At 33.9% G+C, this 27821-nt stretch overlaps 2 protein-coding genes and 2 long non-coding RNA genes across 29 annotated transcripts; 2 read left to right on the top strand and 2 right to left on the bottom strand.

Moving 5' to 3' along the window:
• Window positions 1–796: 796 nt before the first annotated feature.
• LOC146931344 (uncharacterized) lies at window positions 797–7598 on the bottom strand. 26 transcript variants are annotated; one of them, XR_015006655.1, is made up of 17 exons: window positions 7404–7598; window positions 6758–7048; window positions 6474–6609; window positions 6190–6323; window positions 5814–6027; window positions 5321–5386; window positions 4883–4955; window positions 4707–4776; window positions 4381–4401; window positions 4252–4296; window positions 3733–3920; window positions 3519–3641; window positions 2624–2851; window positions 2463–2524; window positions 2254–2338; window positions 1724–1839; window positions 797–1192 (listed from the first exon to the last, which is right to left on the bottom strand). It is a non-coding gene; the product is annotated as an uncharacterized LOC146931344 (long non-coding RNA). The 26 variants fall into 26 exon arrangements; XR_015006656.1 differs by having other exon boundaries at window positions 4707–4766; XR_015006651.1 differs by having other exon boundaries at window positions 4886–4955.
• Window positions 7599–11408: 3810 nt separating this feature from the next.
• Window positions 11409–22168, top strand: LOC146931342 (RING/U-box superfamily protein). The gene is given in 13 exon segments (XM_085702826.1): window positions 11409–12100; window positions 12692–12808; window positions 12892–13084; window positions 13339–13505; window positions 13621–13792; window positions 14612–14638; window positions 14640–14674; window positions 15409–15490; window positions 17155–17212; window positions 17400–17524; window positions 19207–19290; window positions 19380–19450; window positions 21662–22168. Coding segments are annotated over 13 exon segments (1788 nt in total). The 5' UTR covers window positions 11409–11573; the 3' UTR covers window positions 21792–22168.
• LOC146931343 (uncharacterized) lies at window positions 15651–16719 on the top strand. Its single transcript, XR_015006668.1, has 2 exons — window positions 15651–15872; window positions 16277–16719. It is a non-coding gene; the product is annotated as an uncharacterized LOC146931343 (long non-coding RNA).
• Window positions 22169–22341: 173 nt separating the features above from the next.
• Window positions 22342–26444, bottom strand: LOC146931341 (uncharacterized). Its single transcript, XM_085702827.1, has 6 exons — window positions 26319–26444; window positions 24843–25117; window positions 23765–23911; window positions 23523–23579; window positions 22873–23007; window positions 22342–22700 (listed from the first exon to the last, which is right to left on the bottom strand). The coding sequence occupies exons 2-6, from the start codon at window positions 25107–25109 to the stop codon at window positions 22635–22637; spliced, it is 672 nt and encodes a 223-aa protein (XP_085558953.1). The 5' UTR covers window positions 25110–25117; window positions 26319–26444; the 3' UTR covers window positions 22342–22634.
• Window positions 26445–27821: the final 1377 nt, after the last annotated feature.

The raw sequence follows: 27821 nt of genomic DNA, 5'->3' as shown, positions 1-27821 counted from the left end.
CTTCCGAATGAGACTTATATGTATGGACAGAGGTTATATTGATGTTGCTGTTTTGTTTGGGTGTTTATGTCTAGTTCTTGCGTCGTTGCTAGAAACTGCAGTATAGTCCTTATCTAGTGCACATTGTATGGCTGAGATTAATGTTTAAACCGGTAAAATCAAACTGTAAATACTGTATGTGTCATGATAGAATTGGACTTGAGGAAAAGTTGTTTTGAGTTAAATTTGCGTTGATTTGGAGCAGTGGGAGCATGAATTGTTGCTTGCTTTGACTCTCTGGAGTGGATATATGGCAGGTTATTATTGATTCACAACCTTTGACAGTGGTTGTACTTGCGGCTGTGCTATTTGGTGAGTCCATTGGAATTGTTGGAGCTGCCGGGCTTGTACTTGGTGTCATAGGACTTGTGTTACTCGAGGTAGATTAATTTTGGTCTCATACTCTTTATGCACAGCCCAAAGTTAGCTTATTCTTATAATTGGAAGGATATCAAGGATATATTTTGCTATAGTTAGAACTGTCCACAACCAAAAAATACATTACCGAGTTGATTTTTTAATTTTGAGATGTACAATTTCTCTTGGCCTGTCCAATACCTTCTATTATGTAATATTCAGTAATGCAACACTACTTGTTTACTGCAGTTACCTTCCCTATCAATTGATGGGAGCAACTTCTCGCTATGGGGGGAAGTGGGGAGATGTGGATGCTTCTTGCATTGTGACCAAAAACGAATGGTTTTTTACTAACCATGAACTGTTAGAATATCAAAAAGGATGAAAAAGGCTTGAATGCTTGACAGAATGCAAAAAAATTATTTATTCATAACTCCATAATTAGTACAGAATTTGTCCTGTTTCTAGACCGAATCCGAATTGTCTACTGTCAAAATACTCTTCATTTACAGTATTCATAGATCTCGAATGTTGGATTAAGATTAGATGACTCATATTCCGATTTCCGACACAACCAAGTCATAATTTAAATACAAATTTGAAATATGAACTGTCCGATCTCAACCCAGAAGTTGAAATTTGCCGATTGCAATGACGGCGGACTACTTTCACTGCAGCTAAACCCAATCCTTCTAAGCCTTGCCTTTTGAAGAACATCTAATGCCAAATTCCCAAAATGACCGAGACAATGAAAAGCAGCAGAAGTGTCACATTTCCTCCTTGAATGAAAGTTGGCCTGCAAAATCATTCATTACAATTCGATATCAGTAACCACAACCTTTTCCTTCACAAATTCTAAGGGACTGAAAAATTGATTAATTGAAAGTAAGTTTATATGTATAACTTGTTTGCACTGCAATGAAGCACTAACACAGACATCGAACACAACACGAATACTGACACGTCGACAGTGGTAGAAATTTGAGAAAATGGAATAATCCACATGTGACAGTGTCATGTCAGTTGGACATGCCATCAATATGAAGGGCAGTAATGCATAGGTACATTGTGCCTTTCTTTTGAATGCTTAATTTTGTTATGTAAAACTCTGCAACACAAACATTTTGAAACATGTTGTCAGACACATCACAGTGCCCAACACTGGCACGACACTGACACATGTGACTACATTCAACAAATTCATTTTCTTAAATTATTATCGGAGTCGATGTGTTAGTGTCGTGTTTGGTATTCGTACCTGTGTCAGTACTTTACATCGTGAAATGTATAACTCTAATTAGCATCACTTGGAAAACACAAACCATACCTGATTTTTCCCTTCTTGGATTGTTGATGAATATAAGTCATGACAGGAGGAATAATCCCAAACAGAAAGCAATTTGCATAAACACCAGCAAAATAAGAGCTCTTGAAAAAGTAGACCTGAAATACGAATCTATCAACACCGAAAAACAAAGTACTAACAATGTTACAAACAATTTAATTCCGCGGCTGGTAACATAAGGTGGCACGGGGGTTGCACTTTCGTATCTAGCCGCAACATAAAATGTACCAGTAGACTACATGCAAATATGAACATTGTTCAAAATACAAAATTGAAACAAAACAAAAAATTGTGGAGATTCTATCAAGGGACCTATTGCTTACCTCAAAAAGAGAAACAAAAGAAGCAGCTATCATAGCAAAAGTTTCCCCATAGTTGAAGAAAAAATCATCTCTTTCTATTAACACAGTTTATGTAGGTTTTTATAGGAAATAGATAAATTGCAAAGGTTGTGTTAACTATCCTTCTAAACATATATTAAAAACCACAACAATCGAAATAAAATAACTAACCCTTTCTTCAACTCAGCAGCCTCTGATATATCCGGATTGATCGTAATTCGGGTAGTATTCATTACATTTTGCAGGGATGCATTCTCTACAAAAATTCAACCAATGACAAAACTGATAATAATATTCATACATTAAAATTTCAATTGCTTATCTCCGCTTCATATCAAATTCCACAATCTCTGATACTTCAATAGGTTATTTATCTTCACATGGTTTAGTAGTAATTGGCCAATGGATCAAAATGAGGTCTAAATATTCTAGTTGAAGAGTCCTGCAAAAACAAACATGGATACATTCAAATCAATATCCACAATTTATGAGAAAAACTAAAAATATAGCTAACTATTGAGAAGAAAAAAAAATTAATCACCTTAGAGATTCTGCAGAGCAGGAACAATGATCTCAGGATGATTATCAGTAACCCATAATTTAGAAGTACACCATATGCAGCAGCAACATCAAAATGTCTATAACCTTGTCTGATTGCTTCAAGGACATCATCTTTTCTAGTAAACTTACTGGTTGCTTCCGACCGTACCGAGGCCCATCACCGGCATTTTCCGTTATCCGGTGGAGGAGGGGAGGACTACTCCAGGGACTGTACGTGCATCAGCCATTTTGTTTGTTCTGTTAGGTTTATGTGATAAAAAGACTGTTGAATTGGATGTTGTGAAATAAAGGGTGGCTGAAGCTTCTGTTTATAATAGAATTTTAGGAATATTTAAACATGGAATGGCTATATAAAGCAATAAACAATTAAATGTATTTAATAGCACCCCTTTAGTTTTGTTTTTCATTTATCAGCTTAATCTTGTTTGCCTTTTCAATATATTTGATGAGAATTGTTTAAAGAAAAGTGTGGGAGAAAAGAAAACTACAAAACATTGAATCATATCATTCATGTTGTGATACTTTAGCAGTGGTTCATACATTAATGGCACTAACTAACATCGTGTACATATTTATACATTAATCTGTAGGAATAACGATTAGGCAAAGAGTAAAATTGAATGAACAAAGCATATCATACAAAATGGCTAAACAGAAACATCGAAAGCAGACCTGAATTTGAAGTAGTCGAGGAAAAAAACTTACATAAACAAAACACATAATACAACATAACACACACCGACAGCCACGGAGAAAAAACTCCCTCACAAACGATTAAAGATCTAACAAAGCACATCCAAATTTGAATATTCTAGTTTCTTCTATAGAAAAATAGATGAGAAAGAAACAAATAAAAGTGGAAGAAGAAACTTTACCCATAAGAACCTTTCTCCGTCAAATTCAAGCTCAAACAAAATCAGCTTCTCAAATTTCTCCTTCTCATTTTGCACATGATTTGAGTTTCCCCTCCCCTGCCTCAAATTCTGAAAAAGAAAAACCTAACAAAAAATATATACACATCAAAATGAGACAAAATGCTCTCAAACAACATCAGAACAACAAAAAAGGAAAGAGTAAAAAGTGAAATACCTGGAGCAGAAAGAAACCTGTCAAAGCATTACCTTCCCATCAATGTCTCACTCTCCACCATCTTCAACATATGAACACAAACCTAGCCACACCATCCTTCTAATCAAAGGGATATTCCTACCCCATTTTCAGTCCCCTCCGCTATTCTTTTTTGTGCAAAATTATATTGAAGTGATCACGACCTACATCTAAAAACAGCTAATAAAGCATGATGCAACTTGACAGTAATTGCAATTACACTTCATTGTATTTTCTCTATTTTATATCTTTGTCCATTGACAATTGAAACATAAATGAAACTTGTTTGTCACAAAATGTTAAAACTAAAAAACTAAACATGCACTGAGATTGCAGATCATGTCAATTCGAAAATTGTTATGACATTGTGGGTTCAAGACACAATATATCTAGCTAACCAATTAAAGTCCAACAAAGGATGAAAAATATAGTAAAATAACTATGACTAAAACTTGGCAACTATAAGGGAGGACAATGTTTGGTTTTGTTTTAGTGTCTCACCTGATATTTGGTTGAATGGGTGGGAAAGAAATAGCTGAGAATAAACTGCAGAAAAAGAGAGATATTAGTGTAAGAACATAGATGAGAATACGACAAAAAGTTGAGAAAAAGTATCTTAAGAACGTCTACCGCAACAAAACTTGCCAACTGCTGCAATCAAACATAAAATGGCATTCAAAACATGAGCCAAAGCAGACATAGAAACTACAGGGGGAGAACTCTTATCACCAACAATGCAATGAAAGGCGTAGAAACAGACATGAAATTTTTTTGTCGATGCACTGTGAATCCGCCTTCACATATCAGAGCACACAACATGACCAAATCAAAGCGCTTAATTACCAAAACAAATCTTTCTTTTAACTATCAAATACCAAAACGAAAACCTCTTATGCTTACAAACCAATATTCAAAATATATGATGAATATCAAATAAAACAATAAGAAACACATACCATTTGTTCTTTCTTTTGTCGTCAAGATATCTTGAGAATGAATGATTCAACCCATAGCTCCTGCAATACACTTGTAAAGAACACAAAAATGGAATTCTTCAAATATATAGCAAAATTAAAACACAAAAATGAACAGAATAAGATCAACAACACAAATCCAAAACAAAATCAATTACCACCTCAAAGCTATAGATTCAGCCAAAGTAGGAAAGTGAAGCTGCAAAACTCACTGCACCATGAAATGTCTCTCTGTTTTGCAAAGAATCATCACACGGAAGTTAGGAAAAAAATAGAAATATGCTAGACAAAGTTATAACACCTTTGAAACACAAAAACAGCTTCTGCAGAGACATATTTGCATCAGAAACTAATCATTGATATTTCTTCTCAGCACAAATAGAGCCAATGAAATCCTTCTTAAACCATAATGTTTGAAGGTCGAAAAGATAGACTATACTGCTCCTATAAAACACGGTAAGTAAAATTTAAGGAAGCCATCATCAAGCAAAACATCATATAAACCTTCACATAAAACAAACCTAGAGAAGAAAATAATAAAAAGAGGAACTTTTGCGATTAAAATAATGGGCTAAAGTAATGACTAATTCACAGACCTGGCGCTCAGCAAGCTCTCCTCTTCCTGCGAAGTCAACCCGAAACAGAGCAATCGAATGCACAATCTGCAAAAAAAAATATTCAGTTAACTCTCCAAATCACATGATTGTCTCATGTTTGCTATTTTATTGGTTCAATTGATCTCTTCAGAAATGAAACTCAAACAACAACAAATTCAAACATATATAGAAGGAAAACATAAGCATACACTCTTTTTTCAATGTGTGTTGTAAACTTGCCAAACTTCTATTCTAACATATATAGAAGATGAACCATTATTTGTAGCTTCTATTCTTAGCTTATTCTATTCTAACTTATCTCAAAAAAAATTGTTTTGTTGTATTTAGAATCAAAAAGAAATAATTTTCTCATCTTTAATACCATGATTTTGTTGGCACATATATGGTATTCTTATAACAATGTAAATTGAGCAAAATAAAATCTTCAATCATAAGCTTTCAAGTCAGTAACTCTCAACACCATAAACATTACCTCAGCTTTTCTCTGCAACCTAGCATCACCTTCAGCCTTAATACCATCCACCTTCGAGTTGGGTTTCATGGCGAGAAGGAGAATGTATCTGATCTGATTGCTGCCACGGATTCCTCATTTCTGAAGCTTGGTTTATATCTTCAGAGCCATTTCCTCTTCGCCTGATTTGATATCTCAAGTCTGCTGTCTTACTCTCCACCATTGTTTTTCCTTCCTGAAAAGAATCAAAAGTAACATTGAACTAAAGAATGTGATGTATAAATAAAATCATAAGTGAGTTGTCAAAAAAATCGAAGATATCAATACTTTGATGTACTCTATCGAAACATGAAATTCAGAGAAACTCATCAACAATTATGTATTGTGTCATTCTTACACAGACAGATTGACCTCAAAAGCCTTCTCAAAGGTGTCACCTAGCTGATTGAGGGAAGTAGTAATTGCATCCAAGCCCTTCCGAATCGAAGGATTGTCCATTCTTTTATTATAGTCAGAAGGCTGATATAATGGCTTGAATAACCATACAAAAGCAAAATCACACAGAAATAAGTTGATTCCCATTCAACTAATAATGTAAATGACAAACATATTTTTTGCAACATTATGTTATATCATGTATCATATCCATGCATTGCATTGAACATAATAAATGGTAATCACCTGAGTTGAAAAAGGACTTGTAAAGGTATTAAATGAGTGTGATTTGAGTGTTTAGGCATGGTGTCTTGTTGTTGCGGAGCTGGATTGTTTTCATCCAGCATTGATTTGGCTTTATGAGCCAAAACACCCCAGAAACCTATAAATTACATAAAAACATATCAAATCATAACAAAATTACTATTAACTTTGATTTGGTTCGGAATCGTTTGATTGCCAACAACTCAAAACACATTATAAGAAACCTATAAATAAGATAAAAACATATCAAATCATAATAAACTTACTATTAACTTTGATTTGGTTCAGAATTTTAATCCAGAGTTTATCGTTGTCCCATGTGTCGTTGCCGGCTCAAGATTCACATTTTAATTCAAATCATTTTGCTTATCGTAAATTCCCAAATCCACAACCTAACAACCGTGTTCCCTTTCCTTCTTCTCTTCTCACGACCATCGCCGTCGATAACAATCGGCGCTTATCAACATCGACGTCGCCGTTCCTTTACAATCTGCGCCTGTAACAACTGTGTTCCCTTTCGTCTTCGTTACTCTTCCTGTTTCGGCCGCCATACAAAACTGAAAATGGAGAATAGCAAACTCACCAAAAATAATATAGTCACCAACTGAAATTTTGTAGTCTCACAACAGATTACCATAACCCAAAATCAATAAACAAAACAAAATACTCAAACCCAGAAACAAACATAGAAAAACACAAATTCATAAACTCAGACAAAATTAAACCAAAGTCTCTAAATTAATTAAAACAAACACAACATACAAACCAAACAAACTCTCAATCGACTAAGCTACATGAAGAAGAGAGGTAAAGAAACATCAAAAACAACATAAAGAAGAAACATGCATGCAGAAAAAAAAGCAAGAAACCAAACTGAGATGATGATGGCGATCAACAGAACCGGACACAAACCTGCGATATGAAACAACCAGAGAGAATCATACATGCATGGCTTTAGATTGGAGACGACCGTCTCTCTCTTCCTCTTCCTCACCGGCGCCGCCGTTTTTCGCCGCAGTTGTGACGAAGGAGAATTGATTCTCCTCCCTTTCCCTTTCCCTTTCCCGTTCCCGTTCCCCCCTTCTTTCTCCCGTTCCCGTTTATCTCTCCCTTTTTTTTTTCTTTTTTTCTTTTCACATATATAGGCAAGGGGAGTCCAATTTGTATTTTACCAAAATGCCCCTCAGAAGGGCAAAATGGTAATTTCAACGGACATTATTTTTCTAATTTAGTTTAGTAGATACAAACTTAATTCAAATAAATTTCCTTAAGTAAAATTTCCTTAAGTTCGACACAAGAACATCTACATAAACTCTACTCAGGTACCACATGTACATGCATGTTTACAAAAATTCAGTTCGCATACCACATAGACATTAAGATTTTACTCAAGTTAGTGAAGGGCATATACATAACTCAATTCAAGCATATTTACAAAACCTACGTAAACTCAGTTTAAGTACGGTACCGTTTGGCCTGGTTTTTTTTTAGCTTCTCTACATTTTTAAGGAGAAGCTAGGCCAAACAAAATATCAATAAAGTACCTTCTAAAAAAAGTATTTTTTTTAGAATGCATAAAATTGAATGGAATGAGCTTTGACCAAAAGTTGTTGAATAAAATCCGACAATTTTTTTCACAAACACCTCTCTTCAACTCACGCTGGAAACCATTTCTTTTATTTTTTCAATATGTTTTTTTCTTCCATTTTATTTTATTTTTTTGAACCGGTCCATTTAATTTTTTTAAGGAGGGTCCATTTAATTTTATTATCTATTTTTGAAGGAATTTTATTATCTTTTTATCACTTATATATTAATTTCAAAATCTTTTAATTATCACAACCTCGCAAATATTTTTATTCACGCTGTCATTGAATGACACCGAATATTTTTATTCCCTTTCTTCAACCTCGGAAATATATACACACACACATTAACGTTTAGAGTAATATTCTATGTCCGTCTGTATGTTTTTTTTGTTACACTAATGCGTATAATTTTTTTTAGTGTTGCGTAAAGCGTATAATTATTTTTATAAAATTTTGATCTTAATTAAAAGTACAAGTATAGTTGCCTAAAATAATGATACTTATATATATTTTACACATTTGTATTGTAACAAACTATGCATATTTTTTTCTTATTAAAAAAACTAAACATATATTTTTCAATGACACCAACAATGTAACAAATATAATATTATATAATATAAATTCATATCTTTTTGGCTGACACTAAAAATATGGTATCTATACTATATATAAAGAAAACTACCCCTTTTAGCACACTTTTGGGTTGGAATTTTCTTTCCAAAAATACCCTTAATTTTAAATACAAATGACCAATTATAAAATAACACGTGGATTAATAGTCAATGTCACTAATCGTCATCGTTAACCTTCTTTTACCACCGTTAACCACAAATCAAACTCACAAAAAGTTTAAAAATTATATTTGCATTCTTTATGTCTCTTCTCATGAATTCAAATCGATCCAGAATTCATCATAGTAGATCTCATCACCTCTAAAAAATTAGAAAGTTCCAAGGCTCAAGAACTTGATTAATACTTCTGAAGCACCAATGAATGGAATATCTTTAAGGTCCACTTCATGAATTGAATATCTTTCTGTTATATCCTTCGAGCAATTTACTTTCCGCCAACATTACAATTCAAGCTTTGTTTTTACTTTTTTTTTTAGAAGAATGAATGAATCAGAATTTGAGAAAATCAAAGGTGAACAATAATCACTTATGCAAAAAAAACAATCCAAAGTTTATGTTTTTTCCTGCTTTATTTCTCACAACTCTATGAGTTTTTTTAATTATTTTTTAAATAAAAATAATAGCCGACGAGGATTGGACTATAAATCTTCTAAAAAAAGATTAGTAACAAACGTGAGCAAAAAACATTGTTAAAGATTGGACTTTAAATCCTCTAAAAAAAGTTTAGTAACAAACGTGAACAAAATATTAGGATTCAAAATCTTTTAAAAAAAGATTTGTTAGCACTATATTAAATGGACTATAAATCCTCTAAAAAAAAGATTAGTAACAAACGTGAGCAAAAAATATTGTTTAAGATTGGACTTCAAATCCTCTAAAAAAAAGATTAGTAACAAACATGAGCAAAAAATAACGTTAAAGATTAGATTTGCAAAAAATAACGTTAAAGATTAGACTTTAAATCCTCTAATAAAAGATTAGTAACAAACGTGAGCAAAAAAAAAGATTAGTAACAAACATCAACAAAAAATAATGTTAAAAATTGGAATTTAAATCCTCAGATAAAAATATTAGTAACAAACATGAGCAAAATATGTTGAGTTCATAAATCATTGGTATATGCCTTGACAATATTTTGTTTATAAATCAAATATCAATAATTTTCATTAACATTTTAAAATTTAAATCAAAATTATACAAATAAACATAATAAAATAATCACATGCGTTAGCGTAGTAGAAAGAGCGGACAGACGGGCACGATAGTGCCCGTCTTTCTGCTAGTTCTTATAACAAAATTTGTTATAACAAAATTTGTTATAGAGTATAATTGGAAAAGAAAAAATCAACTATTCTCATTACATACACACACATATACATATTATAGATATATTCATAATAAATTCAAAGTTTTGTCCTTTTGAGCTTATCTCAGTTGATAAAGATAACACATAAATATATGCAAGGTCCGAGGTTCGAACCCCGGACACCACAAAAAAAGTAATAAATTTAAAGTTTTGTACAATATTTTGCCAAACAACTTGTAATTTAAAAATAACTTTAAAACTAAAAATTTTACCAAACAACTTTTAATTTAAAAATAACTTTAAAACTAAAAAACAATAAAGAAACCAAACAGCTTTAGCTTTATTTTAAGGGAGATTAGTCACTTTAGTCCTTGAATAGGAAATGAGTCGTCACTTTAGTCCCTGAATGCAGATAAATTACAAAATAGTCCCTGAATGTAGACTCTGTTAGTCAATTTAGTCCCTAAATGCAGACTCTGTTAGTCAATTTAGTCCCTGAATGTAGAATCTATTAGTCACTTTAGTCCCTGAAATTGACCAACAGAGTTTACATTCAGGGACTGTTTTGCAATTTCTCTGCATTCAGGGACTAAAGTGACTACTCCTTTCCTATTTAAGGACTAAAGTGACTAGAGCCGTCAATATCATGGGGCCTTGAAGTTTTGGCCCCAGCCCACATAGTAAGGGGGCTTGAAAATTCACAAAACAAAAAGGCCCACATTGATGCAAGCCCACAAATAAAAAAATCAAAAAGCCCTCAAGCCCCAAAATTTCTATAAACATTTTTTTTAAACTTTTTTATTTAAAAAAAAGTTACCCCAAAAAAAAATATTTTTTACCGTAAATTTTTTTTTTTACCCCAGTAAAAAAAATTACCGGAATTTTTTTACCCCAAAAAAAATTTACCGTAAAAAAAATTTTTTACCCCAAAAAAAAAGTTTTGTACCGTAAAAAAAAATATTTACCCCAGAGAAAAAATTTACCGGAATTTTTTTTCCCAAAAAAAAATTACCGTAAAAATTTTTTTTTACCCCAAAAAAAAAATTTACCGGAATTGTTTTTACCCAAAAAAAATTAATGTGGGCTTTTTTTAGGCCCACAAATAAGTTGATTTTATAGTGGGCTTGGCCCCAAATAATTTTGTTCAATTAGGGGCTTTAATTTAGTGGGCTTGGTGGGGGCTTTTTCAAGTGGGCTTTGAAATTTGGGGCTCAATTGACAGCTCTAAAAGTGACTAATTCCCCTTATTTTAACTTTGTTTTAAAGTAGCCTTTACACCGAAAAAAAGCCAGGCCAAACGGTACCTACGTTTATCAAACTCATTACACTAAGGGTATTTTGGGTATTATTGTTGAAACAAATAAGGAAAGTAAAGGGAAATGGAGTTGGATGTTGTGTCTGGTTAACTGCTGAAAAGGTACATGAACATGGATGAGCTCCAAACCATGATTGATAAACTATGGCAATTGATCGCAACATAAGCTTTGAACCGGAAAACACAAACCCTAATAGAGTCATCATCAAATTCTTCAAATACAGTTCAGAATGATTTATGGTAGTGATCATGCAAGAGCAGCATCAACAACAACAGCAACATCAACAGCAGCAGCAGAATCCCTCTGCACTGTTGCCACAACTCACCACCAATCAAAATTCATCATCAACCGCCACCTCCCTTAGGTCACCCACCTCCACCACCGCTACCGCCGCCGCCCACTCCCAACTCTATTCGCCTCTTCATATCACTTCCCACCGTCAACCCCTACTTCCGGCGCCAGTCGCAGCTGTTCTCCCGTCAGGGGAGCCGGTTTCGACGGTGCCGGTGAATTTTCAGTTGGCTAGGGTCCGGTTGTCGGACATTGCTCCTTATGACGGTGCGCCGGCGGGGTCTTATGCGAGGGCAGTGGAAATGCTGTGTTCGTCTTTGATGAAGTACAATGCGGCGGTGATTGAATTAGGGAGCGAAGATACTGCTCTGATGCGATGTGGGTTGGAAGGTGCTAGATTGTTCTTTAGGAGTAGAGCACATCTCGGTGTTGGGAAGGGAAGCCGTGGGGTCTACATGTATAGGGCAGGAAGGTAGATTATGATATAATCTTCCATGAACATGAATTATTGTTTATTATTTAGGCTGTTTTTAGATTGACTAATTTGAACTTATTTCCTGGCATAAGCAATTATGAAATCGTTGATGAAAATAACTTATGAGATGTCCATACGCTGTATTATATCTATAAGCTCTTCATGATAGCTTATGAAAACTCCTTACAACTTGTATGAAAATAGAAATCCCAAGGATGGCCTGCTGGTGTAGCCTTGGGACCTCAGAATGTGCTCCTCTCTAGGTCTCAGGTTCAAATCCCCCGGTGCTAACAATTTCTGTGTTGGGCCAGTTCATACAGGGCTCTGCTCTGGCTTCAATTGAGCCCCCGCTAGTGGATGGTGGGATTGGTTCCCCAGATTAGTTGGTCCTTGGGCCAAAAGGCAGATACTGAGCTTCCAAAGAAAAAACACATGAAAATAATTTGACTTTACTTTATCTTTTGTTTAAAAATAGCTTATACATTACCGTTATATTGATAAATTGTTTGTTGCTTCGAGATGGATGGTTGTTGTGTTGTTTTTATGGTGAACTGACTTTTTTTTTTCTTTTCATTTTCTTTTTTTCAGGGCTTTGGAGGATTGTGATTCATCTCCTCCTTGCATGGCTGATATTTTTAGGTGCATGGGAAAGGCTTCTCGTGTTGCTTTGTCGGCTATTGCAAGGCATCTGCGTCTCAGAAGCGAGTATGGATTGTGTCTCATTGCTCATTTTATGATTATTAATTCTTAACTGTGTATGCTCACAGAAAGAAAGTTAATCTGTGCAGTGTTTTTAACCAACTGCTCGATGATGCTCCATTACCTGCTAACGAGGTGTCTTCTTCTGTTCTTGTTGGGACCTACTCACATGCTTCTTTGCAAAACGGAAAAGGTGCCATTGGAGGCGGTAAGCCTACCGTAAATGGTGAAGTTGAGAAGGGCTTGTTGACACTGATATCTTCTGACACTCCTGGTCTTCAGGTGTCTTTATTTATTTTTTTTATTTTTTCTTTTTACTGTTTCAGGTAAATTGTAAAAGTAGAGTTCAAGTGTGTTTTAGTTCAATCACCAATGAAGAGAAAATTAATTCTTATCCATGGGTTGTAATGTTGGGTGCTATCATCTAATGCATATATTATACCATGTAGGGGGTTTTGCTTGACGATACTTAAATGTTTGTAATTTTCAATTGATTTATCACCGAAGTTATATGAATGGTCTGTTCTCTTCTTTAGGTATGTGACCCCAACGGCCGCTGGTATCTAGCAGACAGTGGGTCTGGGCCTGGAGATCTTTTACTGATAACAGGCCAGGCACTTAGCCATGCCACTGCCGGCCTACATCCAGCCGCATCATATAGAGCTTCTCCAGATTGTTTTATGAGTCCTAACAGTGGAGGAAGGTGCCGATATATATATTATATAAGTTGTGTGTGTGTGTGTAAAACCTTGTATTTTTTTTTGTTTTATAACTGATAAGATTTCTGTGGAACTTATTTGTGCACTCCTTGACTGTAGGACTTCACTTGCATATAGACTCATGCCACAGGGCAATGCTATATTGGATTGTTCTCCAATCGCAGCAGCTGGTCATGTTATTCCTCAAAGATATGTTCCAATATCTGTAAGCCAATTTATGGATGACCTTGCTGCTGAAGAATTGATTGGCAGCAGATGTGACAATGATGATGTAAGCTATCTTTCCCAATGTTCTCTTTGAATACGTGTTATTGAAGTCGCCTCAAACCGCCTCAAACCGAACGAGACTAACTAATCAAAAAGAAGGTCCTAACTTATAATAAACGTAAGTGCCAAGAGGCACTTTTGATAATACGAGCATTGTCCTCTTCCGCTCTTCTCAAACCAATTAGTCCAAAGATATTGGCATACTTATTCTTACGAACTGTATCTTATCTGCTGCAAAAGGCTGCAGGAGTTCCTCTCCGACCACATTCACTGCGATTTTTTTTTTTTTTGTTGTTGATACAAACCGTGATTCTTTTTAATGTGAATTATCCAATTGGAAAGTGAGCTAAAACACAACATATGACAGAAAACTAATCAGATTGTTTGCACGACCCTTTCTGTTGTAATTTGGTTTCTACTTTTTTGTGCCTCAGCAAAGAGTCAAATACCATTTTAATGTAGCTAACCAACTTTGCTATTGTTCTACCATGAAATTACTACTGATTTTGGAATTGAAGTTCTTGTGGCTGGACGATATATACAAACTAATTTCATAATGACCGTCTCGTTTCCAGTAATCAGTAAAAGTTTAAGTCTAATATTTTTGCCTGTAAGCTTGTTGACATTGGACGATCTGGTTAGCTATTTGAGACAAGCTACTCAGAAGAATATAATGGTCTTTTTACCGTTTACCTGTCATCTATAATGTTTTTTGGTTGCATTTAATGCAGTGACTCTTCATGTAAAACTTCCAGTATAATTTTCTTTTTAAAGAATACTTTTCTTCAATGTATGCTGAAACTTATGCACTTTTCATTCACAGGTTGCTCAAAGCAATGTGAATAAGGACCCCATCATTAAGAAGTGTTCTATCAGATCCTTTGTCGTAAGTGTATTTTAACTTAAATTCACCAACTGATTTAGCAATTCTTTTGAAAATATTAAACATTCTGCTAGTTCATTCAGGGGATTATTCACAGTACAGTTGCAGACATACATGAAAATGTACTGTGCTATTGCCTATTGTAGCATAGTATGCTTAATGATTTGAAATCTATGGTGTTTTTTGTTATTTGACACTCAACTATGGAATAACACTTGAAGGGCACATGACTTTTATACAAAACTTTCATTTTTTTTTCAAATAACTTTTAGAATGCTCAAATCAAAACCAAAATAATTAACAGTTCAAACTTGAAATCAATACACACCCACGCGTATAAATATGGAGGGGGAGAGAGAGAGCCGGGGGGGGGGGGGGGGGGTGTTGATAGTCATGACAAGCTTCTCTCGTGCTTTCTTTTAATTTGCTCTCTCTACATGGGGTCCTAGACAATGAATGTGTCCGGCTGGTATCTGATGTCTGTATACGTGTCTCTGCTGATATCTATACATTGGGATCCTATATTTTAGACAATGTCTGTGTTAGTTCATTTATACAATGTGCATTTTTTTAATTAATTTCTGTTTACATGTAGAACTTTTCTCTTTAACTCACACGTTGGCTTGTTTTGTACCTTTTCATTTTTCAAGATCAAAAAAGGAAATTATAACCTTCATATACAAGATTCAATTTTATTCTAATACATGTTCTCTTTCCTTTTTCAACCAATTTACTAGCGGCTCGTTCCTGGAAGATGCAATGCTTGTCTCATGTGGACATTCTTTTGGTGGTCTCACACTGAGGAGAGTCATTGAAACAGTAAGTTGGACTCTGTCTTATTCAGTTTTCTAAGCATACACAGTTTGCATCTATGCATTAAGAAATCATGGCCAGCAGCCGGTGAAAGTGACAGTTTTGCATTTGAACTATAGTTGGACACTGTGACTTAACTTATTCCATTATTGAACTTCTATTTCAGTCTAGGTACTGCTGGAAGATTAGTGTCTACAATAATATAGGATGTTTGATAGTTAGGTTCAGGATTATATGCAGGCTAGGGTTAAGGAATCTATAGGCATTAAATTGTTCTTTAATGTATAGAATATATCTATTACAAGGGGAAGGGGAGTCTTGGTACGAAGGTTGAAGTTATTGCCAAGGTGGTCAGAAATTCAAGTCACGGGCCTCTTGCAAATGCAAGGTAATGTTGCTTACCGTAGATCCACCATAGGTCTGACTGTTCCCTGAATCTTGCCACTTGCACTAGCATGCCCTTCAATGAACTTAAATTTGAGGAATGATAGATCGGGTTAAAATTAGATTCGACAGGCTATGTACAAGATCGTGAACAATAGTTATGATTTTGATGCACGGAAGGTTCAAATTTCAACAATTAGATTTGAAGATGTATGACACCTTGTGGAGTTGTGGAGATGAAGCCCGATATCATTCTAGAACCCTTGAAAGGAAATATTTGTATAGTGTAGTCATAGTCACTAACAAAATGTATGAAGAGATATGTTGTCAATCTCGTGCAATTGCAGAATTGTGGTGCGGAGTGGTTCCTTGCTGCAGCACAATTCTCTGATGTGTTGCATTTTGCAGGGATGGCTGTCGGATCCGCAAATCACATCAGAATCACAGCCTCACACACGCTATAGGATCACACCAGGACTTTCTCACTATTTCTGGCGGCCTTCCTTCCTCCGAGGACTAACTCCACCTGCTGCATTTTTTGGCTAGCTTTTCTTTTTCTAGCCAGTTCTGGAATCCAGCTTGTTTTGGATACAAGGGCAACACGGCAACTGTGTTTTGTTTAGGTTAAGTAAGGAGCCGCTGAGTGATAGTTGGTTTAGTGGTTTAATTGTTATTTTGTCTTTAGTGAATGATGGGCCTCTACAAAATGAAGTAGATTGGGCTTGGAATCAAAATCCCATCTGTTTGTTTTATGTGAATTTAAGTTGGTTGTAATAGTTGACAAAAAAAGGAGGTTTGTAATTTTTATAATAAAAAATATAATAGTAAGCAAAATATGGAAATTAATAGAATTTTTATAAATGTCATTAATTATTTATAGTCTTAATTATTTAATAAATAGAATTAATAATTATTTATAGTTTTAAAATTTTATAATTTCCTTCAAAAAAAATTTAGTTATATTTACATAAATATACACATATAATGTTAATTATATAATAAATATACATAATATTAGAATGGTGGCCATCACGCTATACTGTAATTCCAGTTTTGGGGTCAGCTGCTCTGTGCCGCTATCCGAGATTAACAACATAGGCTAAGAGTATTTAAGCTTGTATTTTCTCACTGTTTCTACCTTTTCGTTCATGAATCATGCATCTTTATTCTTATTTTGGTGTTACTCGTGTTGTCTCATTTCTATTCCTATTCACTAGCGATTTGTAATTATAACTTTACATGGAAAGAGACAAGAATAACAATTACAATTATTGTTTCTGTCGCAGTCAAGATGCACCCTCTGCAATGTTGATATTGACCCCAGTTCTCTGATCCCAAATCACGGTATTTACTCTTCCTCTGTAGTTTTATCATGTTTCTGTTCTACCATCTAAACACAAACTTCTCAAATAATGTAGGCTTTATCGTCATGTTATATCTTTCTATCGCTGATGTATTTAATAATCTCTTGTTGCTTTCATCTTTCTAAATTATTTTTGTGTGACATAATGTGGTTTCATTTCCTTCTCAGCTCTTAGAGCTGCAGCAGCTGCTGTCAAGCATGAGGATGATCGAAGGTTATTTCGTAATGCTGCTCTTCGAAAGCGGCGGAAAGAAATGGGTGAACCAATGGATCCAATCAGAAGAGTGAACAGGGTAAAAACACAAGTAACCTGTGATTCCCCTTTTTCTTTTGAAATATTAGCACACGTTCAATGAAAGTATGTTTTTAGAAAATATGTTTTTCTCTTGGGATCTCTTATAGTAGATGTCAAATCATGTGAATGTGAAACAGGAAGCAAATGTATGGTGGCTTTTAATAAAAAATACTTGAACAATGATAATGAGATAGCATGGAATCTCAGGTTGACTGTGAATAATATGATTTATTTATAGTATTCTAGAAATGAACTTTGACTTGTCTTGTGAAAATGTTGCCCAGCTTTCGTTAGCTTCATGTAACAAGAGAAAAACATCTAGTTTTTTTTGTCAAAAAATGTGGGTTCCTGATTCAAATATTTTTATTAAGAATCTTTGATTTCAAAGTTAATACTATGAGTGAATGGTGCAATCTCAGTGAAGATATTGCTTTTTTGTGTATCCCGTACTCCCATTGATGGCAATAGTTTCCATATCATGGCTTGAAGTTGACATTCCACGACATCAATATCAATTCATACTTCAATGTGAATATATATTGAATAGATGATAATATTGGTTATTCTATTCTATTTCTTGCAATAAAAGGGAAATTTTTGGGCAGTTGAATTTTAACAAGTTTTTGTAGAAACAAATTTGCTAAAAGAATAGGCATACAAAAAGAAAATACTGGGATTTGAGATTTATAGGGCAAGTGTTATGGTTGAGGAATTTACTTTATATATTGTCAGAATGATTACAATCTTGATTCATTTTTGTGGACTTCTTTATCTTTTGTGAACTTGTACTTCGATGATAAACTTGAGATATTATATCGAGAAAGGCTTTCTGGGTCAGAAAATTTAGGACTAGAAATTCAAAATTCTCTTATCATCTGTAAGAGAATATATATGGAGATGTATGCGGTTCTGTGCCGTTTGGTTCCTTTATTTTGTAGTTGGTTTATTTTGAAGTTGATTGTTTGTCTCAAGAATGTCAATAAGGCTGTGTATGAGCATTATTATATGGGTGTGATTTGAAGTCCTCATATAATTTAAGCATTTCAATCTTGGTTCATAAAGAATTGCAAGGATTTTCTACCATGAATCACTTTCTGGTTTCCTTCACCTTGCATGGTTCAATCCAGCGTTAGTGTGTTTGGATTCAGCTGAAATGTTTATTCAACATTAATTTAATGCTTGAAGTAGATAGCTTGATTTAATTTCTCTATACAATTCCATACTTTCATAAATATTATCACAGATTACTGGCTTGGGGTTCCTATTTGTAAATCAGTAGCTTCTCTCTTGGTTGGGTTTCTAAGAGTGATGGAGTGGTAGTGGTGAACTGTATTTATGAATCTTCAATTAAACATCTCTCCCTGCAGTAATGTTAAACTGTGCTAAATATAAGCCATTGCAATCAATTTACTTCCAGATTTTAAAATCTAATTTATAAATCTACTCCCGCAATCCCATGAAACAAATTGACCTTCATTCAAGATTTATGTGTGATTTTTTTTTTTTTTTTTGAGAGGATGTGTAAATTTTGACGAGATTGACTTTGGCACAAGTAGCAAATCAGTAAATGCTAATTAATTAATTAATCAGGATACACTTTCTAACTGAACAAAATGTTAAAAACTGTAAGAATTTAGTTTTAAGGAGCCAAATTTATGTATATTAGCACTTATGTTTCAGGAAAATGGAGATTTTACTTCTCCTGATGGACTCCAGCGTGGAGTACAATATCCATTTTCAGTAAATGAGAAAGTTATTATTAAGGTAAGCATGGTCTGTTTTACTATCAATTTTGTTCGGCTTCTATTGTCTCAGATGGTCGAGGGAAGTATAAGCTCTATCAATTTCTACAGGGTAACAGGAGAACGCCCGAAAAATTTGTTGGGAAAGAAGCTGTCATTACATCTCAGTGTCTCAATGGCTGGTGAGTTATCAAGAATATTTTGTTAAATTTGCATTTAGGCTATTGATATATTATGAAATAAGTTGCTTTTGATGTAAAGATATTAAAAGTCAGTTTCTTGCACCTAATCAGCTTCCATTATGCCTTAGCTTCCTTTTTAGATTTGTAAGGGGATGTTAAGAACATTGTATATTTATCAGAAAGAACAGGAAAATGTCCCGTGTTATGCAAATCTGAGGGTCTCTACCTTTCTGCCCTGAGGGCACTAATTCTTTATCAAATGTCTGGAGGCTTTCCACTCTCATCTCATCTACGTGTGTGATAAAACTCCCGAATATAGGCTGTGGCTAATCTTACCACATTGATTCTTCCGCCTTTTCCATTGCCTATTTATATTAGCTTTTGTCATGCTTTTTCTTCATGTTTTGGATGAGTTATTTTTTCATGCATCACACGTGAATTGCACTCAAGTATTGTCTATGTGCACTCTCATACCCCCTTAAAGCCATGTGTATCGACACAAAACCAAACACGACGAGTGGTCTTGAGTTAAGCCTTGACTAACCCTGTAATTTGCAAATCTTAATTCCATAATGCTTTTCAAATCCTCATAGCCATCATCATTCTACTGCAATCATTCTTGCTAAGAATGCCATGTGGCAACTCTGCTTAGAAGGTAATGGATTATCCTACAACACATCCCCGTGCAATGCTCGAGGGCCGAAGCTCTAGGTTGAGTAGTAGGAGCAGCTTATAATTTATTATGAACCCAAATGACGGATTCAACAAGTTTTTGGCGATAACCATGCATGGAAGATTAAACTATTGCCTTTACAAAATGGGCACACAAGAAAAAAAACCACATGCAAATAATGAAGCACCATAAAGATTAAATTACATGGGATGCTTGTTCCTATAAGAAATCACACAGCCATGGTAATGAAATTTGCACAAAGTTTTCTCTTGGTGACTTAAATTACTACCCCTTTGGCTGTTTATACTGCCCCAAATATCAAAGTGTGTTCTCCAACTGACATTGAATATTACTTCTGAAATTGCATTGTATATTCAAAATAGCCCTAATAAGACATAATACCAGGTGAATAGTTGGCCAGTGCCCTTCCTTTTCCTGGTCATTTTGCATGGGATTGAATGTTGGCTGGTAAAGAGCCAAGAAGAATGTAATTATTTCAGATAAAATTGGGGTAGCTCCCGCTATAGAAAAAAGGTAGAGTTTCAACTTAGTCTTGGGGGATTTGAGTATGTTTGGAGAAGATCTGTAGGAGCATTGATAAATAGGCTTGGCCAAATGAAGAATGGTTCAATAGTTAGAGATAAAGGGAGGCCAAGAAAAATTCTAGGTCATACTCAAACCATCAAGAGAGATTTAGAGGTAAATAGATAGAACTTAATACATAATAGGACCATAAGAAATTATAGTGAAGTCTTATCCAAGTAACCGAATCTACCTAGTGAACAAAGATTTGGTTTTTGTTGTTGCCACACCTCCTTAACTGTTAATAACGTCAACCAAATGCACTACTTTAGTAACTGGCTAAAGAGATTTTGTATATGCCTGGTATTACTACATCTCATGCTGTAGTGAGTGCCAATCAAAACTGCGATGGCAATAAAATGGATAATTTATTTATGTAATTGTGTTCCTCTTAGATTGACTTAAATTTTTTGTATATTCATATCAAAGCTAACCTTGTCATAATCAACTTTCTATATTTTCAACCTTTCCGAATGATTTTAATTTGGTTCAACCAGTCATTTCAAATGGCTGAACCTGAGCTGGCTTCCGAATAGTTTTAATAACATTGTATTTTGTATAATGTGAGACAGTTATGATCTATTTATGATAATTTAGAATATTGTTGAGGGCCATAGGTGAGCTTTGGTTGTTGATAATGTTTTTTTTTTTCTTCAACACATTCTACTTGGTTAATTTACAAACTTTATTTGCTTACACTTTGTCTGCGTTTGTTGGAATGAATTTGCCTCCTCTAAAGTGAGTAGTTAGTAAGGTGAGAAAATCAAGGGGTTGATACCGTAACCACCCATGATTTGTCAGTCATGCATGTGCATATGATATCAACTATTGATATTACGCACTTTATTCTCTAAAGTGAATTTTGCTCACTTTAGAGGAGCCTTGTCGCTTTGGAATACTATATATTAGTTCTGACTGAAAATGAAAAACTCATTTAATGTCGATCTTTTGTACAGGTATTTACTCAAGATTATTGGATCTGGAGAGAATGTCCGCCTGCAGTATCGTTCTCTCAGGAAGCTCTTAAACTCACCAACCATGGAGGACCAGGTTCAGTTGCAACCAGTTCAAAATAGCAGCTCTTAAAAGTAGATTCAATTCAGGTTTCCTTCTTTCATTTTTAGACGAGGAGAGAAAAGGAAACCTTCGTAGTCTTGATCCTTCCAAGCAAAGAGTTATATTTGATTTTATATAGAATTAAGTTAACTGATCCGGCTCCTTATAGCACATGATAGAGGTTTATGTAACTAGCGAATGTATCCAAGAGGTGTTAGCTTATATTTATTGTAAAGAAAACAGAAAAAGATATTAAATACCATGTAAATCATAGCTTGTAATTCTTACAACTACACAGTTTTTGTAGAATGTGTTGTATAATTGTGAACTGTCAATAGTAAATATTGACTTGAAGGGAATGTATTTCGCAAATTTATGAAAAAGAGATTGAATTGCTTGGTGGCATAGTCAGTGGGCAACTAGACACGTATGATTAAGGATGAAATTTTTTGCACTCCATATAGCTTTCCATCCAACCAGTTACACAATCAGCTGTCAATGTTCATGTTTATACTTGCAAAGGACTGAAACTTTTTGCACGATTCAAGTGATTTTCCCGAGTAATAGGATAACACAATGATTAACATCTCCCCTAATTTGAAGAGAAGTTTATTAGAAATTTAATGTGGATGATTTTCTTATATTAATCCAAATTTACACCACTACTGTAAACAAACAGAAGAAATAGGTCAGGAAGAACAAAAAATACAGTTGCCTGGAAGTGATTTCAATAGAAATGTTAGAAGGATTCTGTAGATTTTGTTACGATCTAGTATAAACGTATAATAAATCCCCAAGAAGTTCCCAAAAAAAGGGTGGTGCTGCTGACTATAGACACCACCTTTGAGATGAATTTCAGTTCATCAGTGCAATCTACTTGTAGATCCACTCGTTCGCACGTGCACCGGACTCGTCCATATCTATAAAAATGCTCACAGCCTGCACCAAATAACAAGAAGTTAGAAGGGAAATAAATTGTACATCACAAGTTCTTTTTTGTCGATATAAATCTATTGTAAACTTTTGCTGATGTTGGTGATTCTGCCAATATTGTATGAAGGTGTCCCAATCTATTTACATATGATATGACAGAAGAGCATAATAATTTTACCTTCCCTATCCGAGGTCGTTCTTTCGACTTTGCTAGGCTGTTCCGAATATGTGAAACAGCTCCCCAACATTTTAACGAGTTTGCAACATCATCGAGCCTCAAAATATATTCTTCTTCAGTCAAGGGGAATGATCTCTATAATAGCAAAAAATATTGCAGAACATACTGAGTTATACAAGCATTTCCATAGTGGTACCATAAGCTTCTAATGATTATGTACTTAATAGTACAACTAAGTGTCTGGTTTTGGTACCGAGATACTAAGATTGTTTGTCAATTTGTGAAATGGGCCTTTGCCTTTTGTTTTTTCTTCTGTTCTCACATTCTTTTTAAATTGACCAGATTAAAAATCCATAAGCTGTTTTCATTTTGATTGATGACAATGTTACACAAGCATTGTGACAGAATTCCATTAGAATTGGTCAAGAATGGTTATTGGATAAGTCAAAGTGGTGAGGACCATTATTCTAACTAAGAGTCAGTATTATAGCAACTTATGACAAAAATTCTTGCAAAGAGTTGTTGTGTAGTATATTTCCCTTTGTTTTTATCTTGATGTCTGAAATTTACATTTCATTTAAATCAATATACTTAGTTAACGTGTCATAGATCATAGAAAATAAAAGTTGTAAGCACAAGAGTTGTATTACCTGCTCCATGTACTTCCACATGACATTCATAGCAAGGAAATTTCTTCCCATGAATTCCTAGCATAAATTATGCAACAGCAAAATAAGGAAAAAGCAGAACTTAACACATCGTTTGGATGTGCAAATAAATAGAGAAAAAAGCAATAAAAAAGGGAGAGAAATTGAAGAGAGGGTAAATATAAGAAATGCAGGCATATCAATTTCTCTCTTATCTCATGAAATTCCACTTGTAAGAAACTAACCTTCTTAATCAACTGGACATCATAAGATTTCCCATATTTGTTCCTGATAAGAGTAGCAAGGTCAAATCCACTAAACCTTGAATCATCTGTACCGACTATTTTCTCGAGACTTTCTCTGAGCCTGTCACTATTCACCTGATCATTTTTCTAAAAAAAAAAAGAAAAAAGAAGAAACGCCGGATTGAGAGCACATCAATGGGAAATTGATACTCAATGCATTATTCTCAAAACTGAGAGCCTGTATTTCCATTTGAAAAGAGCTTCAACATAGATATATATTTACCAAAACATATGATTACGGAAGCAAGATAGATTTTGCTCAAATATATAACAATATATCATAAAGAAAACTAAAAACAAAAAGATAGAGGAATTTAGAAATAAGTATCTCTAAAATGTTTCAATCTATCAAAACTAGGATTTCACATCCAACCGGTTCATCATTGGAGGAAGAAGAACAAATTAAGAGAATATATGTAAAGGAAAAACGAAAATCACTATACATTGATAGTGATTTTAGAGTAACGTCGAATCATATTTTATCCTAGTTCACCATCTTAAGATCTATTGACATTTCTGGTGAAGAAATAATATATATTTACATTGTAGTGAGATGATAAAATATGTTTGGATGTTGCATAAACCTTTTTTATGTTCTATCTTAGAACTTCCCTCAAATCTGACTTGGAACGTAAGATGAGGATGTCCACCACTTATAATCGTTTTTCGGCCAAAATTATATCTAATGTAGGGCTCTCAACATAGATCAATTATTAAACTCTATTAAGCTCTAAAACAAATTCTTCTTACGCGTAGATATAAACCTGCCGACACACTCCTATGAACAATTAAAAGTAGAACACTGCCATTTCTTACAAAGAATTTCTACAAGAAAGAAAACAATACATGAAAATAATTGTAAACGTGTTACTTCCTACCGCATATTATTCTAGCATTTCTTGTGAGACTCCTTCGTAACAAAAATCAATATACTTAAAAGAAATACATGTTGAGATGTTTCACAATGCAATGATTTACATGCAGTCATGCAAAAAGGGCAAGTGAGAAATCAACATACTCCTTTGATTTCATCATTATTCTGAGATTTGTTCTTGTCATTATCATCTGAATCATAGGGATCCATATTGTCACTCACTGTACTGGAAAAAATAGGCCTACATTTTCTGGCAGTATGGCAACATTTATGTTGAGCAACATTAAGGAAGTCTAATCCTTTGGAGGGAGAATGATATCCTGAAAATTGAGTCTTATTAATACTTCCTTTGTCAGGGTGATCCTGAATTCTTAAAGGCCAACCACACTGGTGGGTGGACATAATGTTCATTGTGTGTCCTGCACTCAGTTTCATAAAAAATGCAAAGAAAGTACAAAACAGTGTTAGTAACGAAAAAAACCAGATAGAGAAAATCGGACATGCAGTTCAAACTAGTTTTACGCTTACGACTAATGAGAATAAAATATTTTGCAACATCACTCCACTTTTGTAACTGAATTTTAAAACTAGTTGTATGACATGGTAAAAAGGATGACTCTCAATTAGATGCTAGTGTAAAACTAATTTACACCTATAATGTATACGCGTTTAACTCAACTAGATATGCTTGTTCTTCAGCAAGAAATACAATCTTGCGTGTGTGGATAAAAAACAAATTGGGGGTTTGAAAAGTAGGGAATGAATATCAAGAAAGTAGGGAATGAATATTTGGATTCCGCGCGGTTAGAAAAATCACACATTCACTCGGTCCTTAAGTCAGAACTAATGGACTTGGATTCATGTAGTCATGCTATCAGTATATTAGAGGTCGTCTGAATGAAATCCGACGATCAATATTTGAAGATTAGTTAATAAATGAAAACATTATAACTCATTGACTGAAATCGGATGGATGAGATCTTCTTTTAGTCACTATTCAACTGCAAGAAATCCATTTCTGTTTTTCATTCAACGATTCCAACTAACCCCGACTGCAAGGAATCCGGATAGGATAAACAGACCATTATAGAAACAAAAGGCCATCGATAAGAAGAATATCTTAAGCACAATTATCACTTCACTCTGATTGTTCATAATTCTTTGAATTGATTAATGTACAAACAATAATTGAGTTAACTAACCATCCATCCTAATCCATGCACCTAAGGTGGTGAACTTAGAAATCATTTGTTTTATTTCCTCTAATTCATTCATAAGCCAATACTAAAATTCCAACAGAAAACAATAAAACTCAATTAGAATACAGCAGATCAAGACTCTAAGCTCCATATAATTAAAATCATGCAGAAACTTATTTTTGTTATTAAGTTTTTCCTTTTATTTTCTTTAAAAATTAAACAAAAAAGAAACATGTCTGTGGTAAATCATCAATAATTTTAACCAACCTATAACATATATTTTAAAAAAAAAGAAGCTATATTATACATGTTTTATGGCAAGTGAAGTATAATTTTCAGTAAACTTAGCAAGTAAAGTATGATGTACAGAAAGTAGTGAATTATATATGTATGAGAGAGAGAGGTTTATTTTAGTTATTACCTGTGAAAGACAGAAGCAGAAACAGATTCAGTTGATGCTTTATTTATATTTATATTATTGTTAATATTTTCTGAGGGTAGGCAGGGTATGGGTGAAGGCTTCAATATTGTGACTGGAGAGAGAGTCAATAATAATATTGATTCCAATGATATAAATATAAGTTTGATAGTTTTAGATAATAAGAAGCAAGGAGTGGAATAATGAAGGGACCACAATAATTGTGGATATTAACAAAGATTGTGTTAGTTGTGGCGTTAGGGCAATGAATACCTCAAGTTCTCGTGTGTTTGTTGTCCCGCAAGCAAGGCCAACCACAAGCTGCCATGCGCTTAACACTTGTTAGACACTACTCGCAAGCCACCTCTTCTTCTTTCTAGTTTAGTTATATAGAAATAATATTTTAACATAATTTAGATGGTTAATCGAGTTTAAAATTTTCAATATGTGATCAATTATATTTAGTGGATGATTGATGAATGTAATAATAAGATGTCATAAACTTGTTTAAAAATTTAAAAATCATAATTCATTAACTATATATATTGATTGAGTTCACTAAGACATAAGATGTTAAACATCGATTTTAGAATTGTAATTGTTTCATCATGTATTAAAGAAATTTTAAAAAATAAAAAGCCTCTCAAATACACAAATATGTTAGAAAAAAAATACAAAAATATGTTTTGTACTAAAAAGTTTATTCCCAAAAATATAAGTAAAAAATAAACACTAATAAAAACATTTAAATCTCAAAATACAAGATAATATTTATAAAAAAAACACAGTAAAATATTATTATAACATTTAAAAAATCAAACTTGGTTAGAAGACATGTACTACAACCTAACGATAACTTGTGTGTCGGTGGGTGTGTGGTAACATTGAAACAGCGAATCATCTTTTCATTGGTTACAATTTATTTGGGAGTGTTTGGTATTTAATCTGTCATTGGCTTGACATTTCTTTTGTTTGTCCAGGGTTGATTAGTGATCACTTTATTCAGTTTATTAATTTGAAGGGTATGCCAAAATCTTCACATATTTATTTTAAGGTTATTTGGCTTGCTTCTGCTTGGGCAATATGGAAGGACAGAAACAACCGTGTCTTCAAAGATGCGGTAATCGACCCGTTTTTGGCTTTCATGATTGGTGGAGACACCCAATCCTTTGTATGGGTGTCATGTAATTTAATTTTTTTTTTTGGCGGCACCCTCTTGTTTGGCGCCATGACTTTGTAACAGATATTGTGTGATTCATCACTTTTGCACATCTTATGCGGGGAGAATCACTTTCAGTTTGAGCAATATATTTTATTTTGATTTGTTAAAAAAAAATTTGAAAAGACCTCTATTTAAGACATAAAGATAAAGACCAAAAATATCACTAAAATTAAAATTAATTAAGGGAAATATTACAATTTTTCAATACATTGATAATACACCATTAATTTTAAAAAAAAAAAAAAAAAAAACCATTTGATGGTTTTAAAAAGGATCCTAAGAGC

The sequence above is a fragment of the Medicago sativa genome, chromosome 4, assembly GCF_051527215.1.
Source record: "Medicago sativa cultivar Bolivia chromosome 4, Bolivia_mono, whole genome shotgun sequence".
NCBI classification, from domain to species: Eukaryota; Viridiplantae; Streptophyta; class Magnoliopsida; order Fabales; family Fabaceae; genus Medicago; species Medicago sativa.
Note: the sequence above shows the minus strand (reverse complement) of the source record. Positions and strands in the feature narration are given on the sequence as shown.

Coding starts and splice junctions, on each gene's coding strand:
- LOC146931341 (XM_085702827.1), bottom strand. CDS start 25,109: ATGAACATTATGTCCACCCACCAGTGTGGTTGGCCTTTAAGAATTCAG. Junction 23,580..23,764: donor ATGTCCAGTTGATTAAGAAG/GTTAGTTTCTTA, acceptor AATTTATGCTAG/GAATTCATGGGAAGAAATTT. Junction 22,701..22,872: donor AACGACCTCGGATAGGGAAG/GTAAAATTATTA, acceptor TATTTGGTGCAG/GCTGTGAGCATTTTTATAGA.